At 38.5% G+C, this 13,491-nt stretch overlaps 2 protein-coding genes across 3 annotated transcripts in view; one reads left to right on the top strand and one right to left on the bottom strand.

Annotated features, from left to right (window-relative positions):
• The window catches only part of NT5DC3 (5'-nucleotidase domain containing 3), a 23,603-nt gene extending 16,115 nt beyond the window's left edge, over positions 1 to 7,488 (top strand). For both annotated transcript variants that reach the window (XM_085322615.1, XM_085322616.1), the window contains exons 8-14: positions 383 to 485; positions 620 to 721; positions 1,636 to 1,717; positions 2,071 to 2,157; positions 3,388 to 3,528; positions 3,890 to 3,954; positions 5,070 to 7,488. In XM_085322615.1, coding sequence (XP_085178741.1) covers positions 383 to 485; positions 620 to 721; positions 1,636 to 1,717; positions 2,071 to 2,157; positions 3,388 to 3,528; positions 3,890 to 3,954; positions 5,070 to 5,331 — 842 coding nt within the window. In that variant the 3' untranslated portion in view covers positions 5,332 to 7,488. The remainder of the gene's footprint in view (positions 1 to 382; positions 486 to 619; positions 722 to 1,635; positions 1,718 to 2,070; positions 2,158 to 3,387; positions 3,529 to 3,889; positions 3,955 to 5,069) is intronic.
• A 917-nt stretch (positions 7,489 to 8,405) lies between these two features.
• STAB2 (stabilin 2) overlaps positions 8,406 to 13,491 on the bottom strand; it is a 98,199-nt gene continuing 93,113 nt past the window's right edge. Inside the window, exons 67-69 of the mRNA XM_085322617.1 lie at positions 11,555 to 11,683; positions 10,254 to 10,373; positions 8,406 to 9,583 (exon numbers count right to left, since the gene is read on the bottom strand). Coding sequence (XP_085178743.1) covers positions 9,530 to 9,583; positions 10,254 to 10,373; positions 11,555 to 11,683 — 303 coding nt within the window. The 3' untranslated portion in view covers positions 8,406 to 9,529. The remainder of the gene's footprint in view (positions 9,584 to 10,253; positions 10,374 to 11,554; positions 11,684 to 13,491) is intronic.

Below are 13,491 nucleotides of genomic sequence, written 5' to 3'. Positions count from 1 at the left end.
TTTTTCTATTCCTTCTATTTTTCTAGTCCTTCTGTTTTTTCTATTATTTTTTTCCGTTCCCTCTATTTTTTCCGTTCTCTCTACTTTTTCTATTCCTTCTATCTTCCTAGTCCCTCTATTTTTTCCTATTTGTTCTATTTTTTCTATTTTGCCTTTTCCTCTCTTTTTCCTCTGATATTATAATGACCTTTATGGCTTTCTTATATGAGATTATAAATTCTAAATTTTAGAGCTTGAAAGAGATATTTATGTTCGCTTAAGGTGGACTTTTTAAAGTAAAAGCTCATGCTCTGAACCCTTGACTGAACATGAGAAAATATTGTCTTGAATAGCTGTTGCTGTTGTTTTTAAATTAATATTTTGTTTTCTCCTGTCTCCATAGAGAAGTACATCTGCTATGCTGAACAAACTCGGGCAGTGTTAGCAAAGCTGGCTGATCATGGCAAGAAGATGTTTCTCATTACAAACAGTCCCAGCAGCTTTGTGTAAGGGAACAGTTGCTGTTCAGCTACACATTATGAGGGATGGGGAGGATGARATATTGATGTAATTTGTTATATTGCATAAATAAGTGCACTGCTGTTACGCTTCACTGTTAATATCCCTCTGCCCTTTGTAGGGACAAAGGCATGAAGTTCATAGTAGGCAAAGACTGGAGGGATCTCTTTGATGTTGTCATTGTACAAGCTGATAAACCAAACTTTTTCAATGATAAGCGAAGGTGAGTATTTAGTAAAGAATGATTGAAGCTGTTTATTCCATATAAGGCTATTGTATTTGATGAAATCCCTTTTAAGGTCATGACAGAACACAGAAACCCTTAATTCTGAAGTCCAGATAGCACCATTTCTTTCTTGAGAAAGTCATTGTAGTAATTGCAAGTCTACTGGGCTGAGTTATTGCCAAAGAACTGTCTTTTAACACCATTAGCCTGCATTTTGGTGAAGTGCATTCCTTTCCTACTAAATTAGAGAAATTCTGGAACTTTTCAGGATCAGTCTCTGTTTCTGGAAACATTATTTATTGCTTCTGTTTTTGGTTAGTTACAAATGATACGTAAAGACAGATTGACTAGTGGGCTGGAGTCTTTGTACTGTCTCATCAAGTAAACACATTTGAAACTTGTATCCTCTGCTTTGACATTTGAAAAAGACCTATTTCTTTATGCATATGTATGATGTGAGGGTGAGACAGCGGTGGGATTCTGCTTTTAATTTTTTTCTTCTATTATTTTTTTGTAAAGAATTTCTATCATTTCTCCTCCCTCCCTTCTTTAGCTGCTTGAAATCCCTCTGCTTTGTGCCTGTAAAGTGAGATACTGAGCAAAACATTCTTTCATTCTTGTTGTGTTTTTCTTCTTTCCTTCTTAATGACAGACCATCAACATTGTTCTTTCTGTCTGGAAAGGCTGGTTCCCTGAGTTAGCTTTCAACATTTGTTCTGTATAGAAGCATCTTGTTTACCCGCCTAAAGCTGACAGAGTTTTGTTTTTTTCTGGCTTCTACAAAACACTCAGATGCTATAGAGCATATTTTTCATTTAAAAGTTGAATATTTTTAATAGTAAAATTCTAATCTCCTAAGAATTGACAACTTTTCTACAGGAATTTGATAATTCTGTTCAATACTTTTCTAGACCTTTTCGGAAGGTGAATGAAAGGGGAGTGTTGCTTTGGGACAAAATTCACAAACTGCAGAAAGGCCAGATTTACAAACAGGTATGACTTAATAYGCTTTCATTTCAGTTCAAATCTTGTACTTATTTCCTAGAACCTAAAGCTTCTTTAGCTGTTTTAAAGGCTTTTAAAAAGTAGATGTATTATTTAACAGGATTATTCTTACAATTAAATAACAGTRCAGATTCATTGTTGGTAATGTATTCATGCGGTTTACTTGCCTCTTAAAGTGCTCATGAAAAATAATAGTATTACTGAAGTTGCCTGCAGAACTTGGGATTCAGAATACTTAAATTGAGGGCAATAAACATTTTTAGATGTATATTAACTGTTGGTTTTATGTCTGTGGTTGTGCAAGTTACGTGATGCTACAGCATGCAAATCTGTTTCTGCAGGGTAACTTGTATGAATTTCTGAAGCTTACTGGCTGGAGGGGTTCTAAGGTTCTGTACTTCGGTGATCATATTTACAGTGACTTAGCAGTAAGTAGTTTACCTTTCATGAAATAGCATAAAAGACAAGGCTTTATGTTTGTCTCCCTCCCTCTCTCCCTCCTCAATTCAATATAATACTTGAATTGTATTGAGATTAATTTGAGATTTCTAATTGACAGAATTTGAGTCGATAATTAAGCCATAATGCTTTTCTCACAGTTAAGAGAATTGATCCCATAAAAGGCTGACCATATTTTCCACCTTACTTGTATCATTTAACTTGTTTACAAACTGAGCCCAGGAATGTGCAAGTTCATATTTCTGATCCAGATACTGGCTGTGTCAGATGTAACAGTAAACATGGATATCCTAACATACAGGATGTGGCTGAAATGGATGACATTTACTAGCAACTGTAATAAGAGCTGAATGATTCTCTGTTTTCAATGACAGGAGACAATCTTCCTGTCACAAATGGTAAACTTTCTTCCCAAGATCTTACTATAATTCTTAGCCCGACTATCCAGGTTTTTCCATACTACGTTACAAACACAGGTACTGTCAGTTGTTACCTCAGAAAAAATTGCCACTGTTTAACTCTTCTGTAGTTGAGTGCCTATGAATGCCTGGGTATGAATTTCCTTCTACGTGTGTGATTGTTGGCCTCTTTCAAGCTGTGGGTATCATGCTTCAGCAGAAGAAAATGTCAAAATTTTTGTCTTAACCTGCTCGATAAGAAAATAATCAAGCATAGATAGGCAGTGGACCTTAAACATAAGTGTGGGTGCTTCAGCAGACTGAGAGCCAAAGGAATAAGGCAGGTCTGTTCTTCTCAGGCATGGTGGAGGAAAGAGCACAAGTAGCAGGTGCCTCAACCATCCTTGTCAGGGGAGGCTTGACTAGCTAGCAATCCTGATAGAGGTCTTCTGTCAGCTGAGTGTAAGGGGAAAAGGGCACTACCCCAACGTAGTTTCCTGCAGATACTTCTGTCAGCAACAGAGGTCTCATTTGCCATTCAAATTTCCCCCATTTCTTTTAAATCTCATGAGTAAGTACTCGCAAGTGTTTTGATGTTCTTTGTTCATTCTCTGTCTCAAAATGTGGGATTTTGCGCTTTAAAATCTACTGCATGTTGGCACAGTTCAGGTCCCACTGCTTAGTGTTTCTGCTGATACATAAGAAGCAATTAGTTTAATACTCTTTGGGATGAAGAGAGCTCAAATTCTACCTACTTTTTTTTAGGACTAATACTTGTGTTTTGTAATTCTTGGTAAACAGGATTTGACCCTGAAGCATGGCTGGCGCACTGGTGCAATTATTCCAGAGTTACGATCAGAGATTAAAATCATGAACACAGAGAGGTACATTCAAACCATGACCTGGCTACAAACCCTGACTGGATTACTGGAACACATGCAGGTTTGTTCTGTGTGTGTAATCAGTTCTATATAGCAGAAGGGATTCAGCAAAGCCTCTAAGTGCTGGACATTGACCCTGGAAGAGTGCTCTGTCTCATTTGGGCTCTCCAGTTAGTAGATAAATAAATGCAAATATTTGGGCAGMTAGTTTGAGAATTTCCTCAAACTCTTGTCTCTTTCCTCCACTGATAATCACCCTGGATTGATTATGGCCTTTGGTTGTTAAAACACATCTAGATAACTCCTTTATAATGATTTCTGAAGTGTTGCATTTGTTTTGTCAGCTGATAAGGGTTTGTTAATGGAAAGGTTCATTTGCCAGGTTATCTTTAGCTCCTTGACATCTGCATTTTATGTTCCAGGTTCACCGTGATCCTGATTCACAAGTGATTTTAGAAGAATGGAAGAAGGAAAGAAAGGATATGAGGTAAGAAATAGGAAATCAAGTATTTGTAATATGCTTCATGGTTAACCAAGTCTTCTGTGATGTTTTCTACAGGTTTCTTTAGAATTTCTCTCCATCCCTGATTTATGTTCTTTGGTAGTTGCTGACCTTTTAAAATTAATTATGTAAAGCAATATTCAACCTGTCTCTTGCACAGCTCTTGCCCCCCTCTGATCCTTCATGCATATGAACCCTTTTCCCTATTTTCTTTCTGCAGAACAGATGCTGGTTTTCTGCATGAAGGGGTAACATCAGGCCTAATACTATTCCTTCTCTGTTCAGTTCTTCTGTCCCTCTGTTTCGTTCAGCTGTCACCATTGTTACTGATTACACAGCTTACCTTCTGCATGATTTAAAAATGTGTGTCTATATCTAGGAAATATCACTTAAACCACTTCAGTTTTTGTTTTAGATAACTTGTTCCTATTACATACAATATTTCTCAGGAAACTGGGTTCTGCGCTAGACTGCACTTAGCAGTGGATTCTTCACAGAGATAGGAGATAGCTAAAACTCATAAAAATCTGCCATAATGAGGCAGCGCTCCCTAAATGCAGAGTGTCTGAAGTATGCTGTTGGCAAAGGTGGCAACTGCATCAACACCAACCTTCTCCAGAACAGGTTGAAGTGAATAAAAGGGGAATGATACTTGGCATTGGCTAGTAATAAAAGCTAATTCCAAGGTGTGCATAAGCTTTTTGTGTATGTTAAGCCAAATCTTTGTGTATCTTTAGCCTTTTTATGTGTTTGGGACAAACAGATGATCATTTGGATTTAGATGAAGATAAAGGCTTTCTGTCACAATCTCCAGAAATGAAAGCCTGAGATACCATGTTTCCAAAGTCGGAAGCAGCTTGCCTCTATTTTTAGTGGGAGAAACATGAAGCTTGTCTGTTCCCCACTGCGATAACCAGGTTTGGGCTACACATAGAAAACTTACATGGTGTGTTAAGGTGGTTTGGAGTGCAACGGCAAGAGAGTAATACATAGAACAGATTAAAGGAACTGCTTGCTTCAGATTCTGGAAGATGAGTGGTAGAGATGTGTGCAGATATGTTCCCTTCATTCTCCTTATGTTTTCTTTTTTGGGGGAACAGGGAAATGAACAGGAGTTTCTTCAACGCACAGTTTGGAAGCTTATTCAGAACTGATGAGAATCCAACTTACTTCCTAAGACGTCTGTCTAGATTTGCTGATATCTACATGGCATCACTGAGTTGTCTCTTGAACTATGAGCTTGATTACACATTCTATCCGAGAAGGACTCCTTTGCAGCATGAACTTCCTGCCTGGTCTGACCAGCTGTGCACTGGTACATTCAGAATTCCATTCCTACAAGAGACAGTTCAGATCAAATGAGCACTTGGCTTATTCTCTCTAAAATGGGCAAATATATGTAATATTTTTTCTGAATGTAGCTGTATTTTCTTTAAGTCACTTAAATCTATTATCTTGATGTAACTCATACTTGCTGTCATAAGCATAGTACCTGATTTCACCTCTCTTGCTCAGAAATGGTGAGAGCTCTTCTTAAAAGCAGAAGAGATGACAGATTGCTAAAATAGTAGTGGGCTGCAAGGGAAGGCTGGTGGTGCTTTAAGGTTGTTGTTTTTACTTGTTCATTGAGAACTTGTATTTGCAGCCTTGTGACTTACAAAAAATACAGGTGTTCTCCCTTCTGGCCCCGATCAGGAAGGAGCCTTGGCTGGAGCCTGTAATGGAGCTTGGCGCTAAAAAGCTCGAATCCGGTATTAGTCATTAAGAGATGCGCAGTTGCTGGCCAGTTTTGGTGAGGTTGGCAGGGATGGCGTAAGCGTTTGACTAGAGCGTTAAGCTCTAGCTGGTATAGCTAGAGCGTTACCAGAACCTGAACTAGCTAGAATAATGTTTGTGTGGATCTCGGCTGCATTGCAGTGATTACAGTAGAGATGCGCTCAGCCCGATAGGCTGCTCTTCCTGTCTATGTTTTCTGTTCTTGTAATGTCTCTGCTTGGCTGTAGATGGACCAGAGCTTGAATCTGAAAGTGTGGCTAGAAACTTGGGGTGCTTCAGCTTCTTTGTGTTGACTTTTAGATGCCTTTCTTTTTAATTTCCAAAACCCTTTAAAATACCTACACCCTGATAATGAAGCCATTTCAAGAGGAAATGCACACTGTGCATTTCAACGCTGAGGCAGAACTCTTGTCAGGCCTTAGATGGACAAGTATTCTAAATGCTGCTTTTAATTTTTCTTAAATAGTGTCTTACAAAAATGGTATGCAATGCAGTTTTGCTGTTCCCATGGATAGAACATATTTTCATATAGCCTTCAGTAATTTTYTTACATTTAAAAGTAAACACGCACAATGGACAAATGACTTAGAAAAAACTATCATGAGAAGATGAAAAATGGGATTTTCTGATTACTTTTTTTTTTCTTGCTCAAACCCTCAAAGCTGAATTGGGGTGGTAGATGTTTTGCATCAAGCAAAATAATTTTGACTGCAGATTAGAGGTTTTACTGAATTACTATAATTATAGGGAGTGCATGAACACACATGTTGTGCAGCCTGATAAGTTCCAAAGATTTGCGCTGATAATTGTCTATTTTGCACAAGGAAAACACTTGCTGATGTGTTTTCTCAAACAGGCACTTTATGGAACTGCTGTATAATTACTTTTAAACAAAGACGCTTTCCTTTCTCTGTGTCCAAAGGAAACAGTGTTTTTCTTTGTAAACTGGTGCTTTCCACCTCAGCCATTTTAGAATACCCAATTTGATTAACGGTTTTCAAATTCTAGTTATTAAAAGCTCTATTTTTAAAAGCTTATAATTAACAAAAAATACAGCACATGCTATTCTTCATTTCCTTTTAGGGCATAACTTGCTTCCTGTAGTGACTGTCAGGTAAACAAACTTTTGGTGACCAAAAGTTTTCTTCTTGTTTAGGTCTTTTAACCTGTCTGTATTTGTGTGCAAGTATCTCTATTAAATTTCATATGCAATATCTTTCATATTTTTAAATGCATATTTGCAAGGTGAAGAATGTATTTTAATCCAGCCTGCACAATTTCATAAACAGTTTTCCTGTATGCTTGAAATCAGTGTGAAATCCTCCAAGGTGACTGTAGTTTGTTTTTGTAGTTTTTTGGTGCAATCCTAGTTCGAACGTGACAACGCAACACTCAAAGTGCGTGTGTGTATTTAAACAGGTGAACATAGTTGAAATTAGTAAGTTCATCTGACAGCCCTGCTGCTTTGTTGGCGCTGGGGAGGTAAAATTTGCATGAACTTTGTCTGGCTTTATTGGGGGAATCGTCGGTGGGACTGTGCAAGAAGTAGTTAGCGTAACTTGATAATGCCTGGCTGTTTTGTAAGCTGAAATTTGGGGATGGAAATATCCCTGATTTGCCTTCGGTTCTTTATCCGAATGCTCAGCTAGGACAGAACTTGGTGTTACTGTGGGTAGCACCTTTCATTCTCCAGAGATCTCAATGCACTGTTCAAAAACAAAGTAAAAAAAAAAAAAAAAAGAACCCCTGTACATTCTTCATCTTACTACCAGCAATTAGTAGTGGTGTGTTACACAGTGGCGCTTTATGAAATTTGATGATGTTTTGCTGATTAAGGGTCTTTGATGTTTGTTCTCTTAAATCTGGCTAGGAGTCGATTTGTTTGCCTGCTTTGCCTGTGTTAAGCAGGATCAGGTTAATTGGATTGGATGATACTATCCATGTGCTATATGTACGTTTTGTTTCAAGAGGGTTTTTCTTCTCTCTTCTCTCCTCTCCTCTATCTTAACTTATAAACAGTCAGAATTTATGGTTGATCACTGTACAAAGCTGTGTGACAACAGCTAGCTGAAGTAAAATCTTGCTTATATTGCATGGCTTCCTGAAATAAACAACACYGCATGAAAAATTCAGTTATCAGAAGACTGTTCCTTAAGAAAACTGTATACAATATGAATTTAAGTGAGAGTTTTAAAGTGTATTCTTATTTATTTTTCAGTGATAGAATACTCTTCTTTCTTTAACTTTTAAAAAGGTTTTGGCTTTTTTGTAATGTCAGACGTTGAGCTGTACACCTCTGCTGTCTACATTAAGTACTGTAACATTATCCTACTGACTTCAGATGGATTTTTGAGCATGTTTAAAGGGGAGTGTTTCTTTATATTAATTTTGGGGGGTATATTTCATTTGAACACGAGAGTAAGAAAAATATATTTTTTTCTCTTGCCCTGTTCTACCAAAAACTCAGAAGACAGTAGTTTGTTAGTAAAAGAGTTTAATGAACTGTTGAAACTTTGTGATAAAAATATTTAATGATTACTACAAAAATAAATGCTTGGACTTTATCACCTGGTTCTTATGAGCCTTGATTTCTGTGGGTRTTTTGGGAGAAGGGGAGAACAAGAGTTGTACTGAATGCAGAATTATTTGGGGAAAACTCCTCTAAATATATGTGTGCATGTAAGCGTGTGTTCATTTTCTAAATTTTAGCACCTTCAAGTAAAACTAAAAGGGCATCTTGTGGAGGGGGGAGGGGAAGAGTTAGGGAAATGTCATCAGTTTGTCTCTTCCATTTSGTCATACTTTCTCATTAAGTTGCCTTGCTTGTGCTTGATAGCTGCACGAACAGCGCTGGCTTTGGGTGATTTGCAGCTTTGCCTAAAACCTTATTCTGAGATGAGGCATCCTGGAGGGAACTCAGGCTTTTTTAAAATGATACCCTCTTCCACAGTACACATGAGAAGTGTGTAATATGTGAATGTTACTGCCGCCAGCTTTCTCTTCTTGCTGTTTTGTGGTCTCTGTAGTGTTCTCGCAATTTGCTGTGGTGTTAAGGCTTTGAGGGGAGGAAATGAAAGAGAATCAAACTCAAGTTTGATTTGCTTTAATAGCATAGTAAAAACAGCAGCTACTGCTGTGTATTGGTTGACAGGCAGTGCTAATGTGCTTGGCAGAAATATGGTACTTAACCAGCTTTTCCTCCTCCCAGACTAAAAGAAACTGAACATGCAACATGAAGTGGTGAGGTACGTATTTCTTCCCTACTTTTTGTCCGCTTCTTGTCTGCTTTTCCAAAAAATGTCTCAAGTGCTGAGAAAATACAGGTCACYTGTGCTAGTTAACACATTCTGTTTCATGCTCTCCAGTTGAGGTTGTAACCATGCCAAAATGAAGGCATAGAGCCAGAGCACTAGTAAATTTAGGTTATTTGTGAAGTTAGCACTGCAGTATGTTCGAGGCCATTTTAAATTTTGTACAGAAGAGCTGTAAAATAGCAAGCTAGTGAAAGTCTTAGGCTTTTGGCAGAGAAATAAGCTTCTGCTCGCTTCTGAGCGGGTTAGTTGGGACTTAATTTTGTGTTTGGTACTTGCAGTAGATATTAGATATAGCCAACACTTCTGAAATTGGTAACACTGTGAAATCTATAGACTGCATCTTAAACCAAATCACGCTCTTTTCTTTTTTAATAAGAAATCTTATTCCATGAAATGAATAGGTGCTATTTATACACAGTAAGTGTGAATAGAAATGTGTTTCATAATTGACTAATTTCAAATTCAGACTTTTAATTCTGATCATGAGGACCATTCATCACAAGCTGCTGCTGGTCATCTGAATCCTATAAAACAGAAGAAGAAAAAAATGAGATTTCAAAATACTGTTCAACAAACAAAATTCCCTTTTTGACAAGCTAGTCCATACAGAGTCCATACAGAATTTGCATGTGCCATTTGTGTGCCAGAAAGGCTTTTCAGTGTATTCAAAAAGCTGCTTATGTTTTTTAGACTCAGCATCTRCATGAGGCTCTTCTCAAATGAGACCATCAAAGCTATCCAGATAYTCTTGTTTTATTTGAACTCCTTCCCTCCTTTCCTCACTCCTTTCCCACKGCAGTTCAGGCTCTCTACAGAATGCTGTCATGACATTCAGTTCTGTGTCTGCAGAAGTAAAAACATATTTTAAAGCCTTTTAATAGTGTTTGCACAGACAAGTCACTGGCACCCAGCAACGTTTGAAGTGCTATTTCATTCAGATCTGTTTGAAGGATTAAAGAAAAGATTTGACGGTAGGCTATAGCCTCATTATTTATTACTTTAGATAGAGCTGCAGACTCACCTYATTTTTTGTTACAGGTAGGGCTATGCTGTTCCTAGCAGTGGTGAGATTGGAAAGCTGGGAACATAAATGTCTTCCCAACTTGCAGCTAAACACTTTCCTTCCATAAAGTCTTTCCCTCTTACCATGATTTTACAGTTGTGTCTCAATTTCAAATCAAAATGAGCACTTACTGAGAAAAGATCATAAGTAGGTTCTGGTGGAGTCAGTGCAGAAGAACTTTCGTATGAGGGGTTGGTGATATTTGAAGGCTGTGACTTGTCCAGTGATGTTACGTCAGTGTCATCTTTTGACTACATAAAATCACACAAACCTGCTTAATATCCATTCTCCTACTACAGTGCGTTAAGTGGGGCACTTAAGCTTTACTACCGACTATTGCACACAGCATTGTGAATGAACTGGCTTTGTCATCTAAATCACACTGTCTCCAGGTTTGAGCTGGTTTCTGTGTTGTTGTATTATCCTAACCAGATCAGTTAACATCAGTATCTTTTTTTTTCCCTCCTTCATTGTTTTTAAGTGACAGCTAAGAATGGGAGAGGAAGAGTTGCATTGGCATTGTGCCTACCGTAAAAGGTAACTAGTTGTTCCTGAGCGCTCTCATTCCTACTAGATAAAAATACAAGTGTTTCCACTTGGCTCACAGCTCCTCTTTCATTTCTAGAAGACAATGCCCAGGTTATGCAGGGGCTAGAACAGGGAGGGATTTCTGGTTGCTTCTAGACAGACTTTCTTTTGGATCAATTGTGAGTTTTCTTGTAACACATTATTTTTGCTGTCTCTCCTTGTMTTTCAGCAGAGTGGCTTTTGTTGTTGCTGGCTTGTTTCCCATCACGAAGATGCTATGTACAGCTAATAATTGGTTGGCTGACTACTAATATCTGATCTAAGTACAGAGAGCGAAAACAAGCATGAGAGTATATTAGTATAAAAACTTGCATGTTTGAGTCCTGATGGACACTTCAGTTTGCTAGACTTTGAATATGGCCTGCTTTCTATCAAATGTTTCCTCCTCCAGAGGAGCAAACCTATTAGCAGTGCAATGGTGGAAGAAAAGAAATCAGGTTCACTTTAAGTGGCTGAAATTACCTGCTTCCCTAAAGCTGATCATCTTAGTGAGACACAAACTTATGCATTGGTGCTGCTTTGTTATAAGGTTTTGGCCAGCTCTTGGTGTTGGAAGTATGTCTGTGAGGACAGGAGCAGTTAGGGCACTCTGGATGGGGAAGTTTTGGCTTGCAGTAGGCAAACAAAAGCCAGTGCCCATGAAAGGTGCGKGAGGCTTTCCCTGGGGTGTAATAACATTTTCTCCATGCTTTAGTCTGAACATTTCAAGTGTGAAGCAATCAGGAATATTTGCTGACTTAATAAAAYGCACAGAACTCTTAGAAACTGGAACCTGTGAGTTTGTGAAGTGCAGTCTGTTTGGGAAGTGCTGGCCCTCTGCTTTGTATTCTTCTCTGCCTCCTACCTTGAAATGCCAGAAGCCCGTATCTTTCTTCTTGAATCTGAGGTAAGAATATCCAATAAAAGCCACAACTCCAATAACCAGAAAGATGCCAAAGAATATTCTTGTCCCAGAACTAGCATGAAGAGAAACCTGGAAGMATGGAGAAGAGAGTGAGTTACATGGTGATGAGCAGTAGTCGCCTCCTAGCACCTGAACCTATGAAGTGTCTCTTCAAGATACTGTGTTAGTCCTGAACTACTTTTCTGTCTGGGTTTCCTTGTACATCATCCCTAGAGACAGTTGAATATATCCTTCTAATAATTACAAACTAGATTTTATTTTTCCTTAAACTGTGTTTTGGATACTAAGTCTGTAGTATAGCTTCACCTTATTCACAAAACATGCCTACCTGATCTTTTCTGGTCAGATTCTCAAAGAAGCTCTAGAGGCTAAGGAAGCTGAAATCTCATTGGCCTGCAGAGGAAAAGTAGATAGCAAATTCCCTCAAGCAGCTTTAAAAACCTATGTTACACAACCTAAAATCTCCTTGCAGGTYCAAGTTTATTACCCAGCACTTTGTGTGTTGGGGAGATTTTTGTGTTACTGCCTGTTATTGGAAGATACGTCATCCTCTCAAACCCCTGCCAAAGGGCTTAAATCAAACTACCTCTGAAATTTGGCCTGTCACCCTCTTCGTTAGACTGGTGTTGGCCTAGATGGAAGGTGGGCAGGGCTGGGCTCTGCATGAGTGGTCCAGGACCAGCTTTCTTCAGGTCCCAAAATATACCATGCCTTCACCTCAAAATCATTCTGCGGTCAAGCTGGTGAAGATAAGCGCCAGTTCAAGTGGTTATTTGCAATATCTACAATAAACTATACTGTAAGCTACATATTATACAGCTTAGATTAAATATGAAGAACTGAGAGAAACTTGCACTTAATCTGGATTTAATCGAAAGGGGAAAAACACCCCCAAACGGTTTTGGTTTGCCTCCTGCAGCTCTGTGATAGTGATATCATTTGATACCATCAAGGTGACTGTTTTGAGGTGAGAACAACTTTGTCTTTGAGGGACACCAGGCCACTTGGGCACTTGAGATGCAGTCTGTCCAAAGGACTGCTTTTTGCTGATAATTCTGGAAGTGAAAAGGGATCTGTGATGGGAAAGAGCTTCGTATGCAATTACTTTTGCTTTTCCATGTGAAGTCTTAGCTCTGGGGCCTACTGCTTAGAAAACAAATTATTAAATTTRCTCTGGCAAAAATAATCCCATTATTGTCCTAACTGATGGTATGCCTTTTGCATGTTTGTTTAGAAATCAAAGTAATTTACATGATGCAGCTTGACGGCTAAATACTGAAAAAGGTTTAGTTGCCCTCTAGTGTTCGAAAGGTATTAATAAAATGTAGTATCATGTTGCTATAGATTGACAGAAATTGCATATAATTTTGAATCCTTTTTTCAGGCTGTAATTTACACTGTTAYCTAACTGTATCTTTTCTTACTTCTCAGGCTCTAGGACGTAAGGGATTTTTGTGAACCAAATTTGTGCAGGGATATTACTGAGCTTTTAGGGACCAGCAGATCTGTTTCTGAAGGAGAAATGGTTGCTCAGAACAAAATGAAAGTGAGAAATATGCTATCAGTAGAATTAATCCTGTGGACCAAGAAGGTGGTAAGTCAAGTCACTTCCTAAATCAGAGCTGGGATAGACAGGCTATAAAGGGGAGCATCTGGAGAGAAGGATCAGAACTAATTCCTTGGATGGCGGCTGAAGGATTCCTAAGGGAAAATTCTTCAGATTAAATGTTGGGTGTTTTTGCAAGGGCAATATCGAGCCTGTGTTGGGCTGCAAATTGAGTTGCCAAGCTGGAACTGAGCTGGGTAGTTAACACTGCTGATCTGGATGCTTCATTAAGGAAAATGTTTTGTAGGGAAATGCGGAGCTGCAGGTGCTT

Source organism: Rhea americana, unplaced genomic scaffold, assembly GCF_003343005.1.
Source record: "Rhea americana isolate MKP2758 unplaced genomic scaffold, rheAme1 scaffold_79, whole genome shotgun sequence".
Lineage (NCBI taxonomy): Eukaryota > Metazoa > Chordata > Aves > Rheiformes > Rheidae > Rhea > Rhea americana.
Note: the sequence above shows the minus strand (reverse complement) of the source record. Positions and strands in the feature narration are given on the sequence as shown.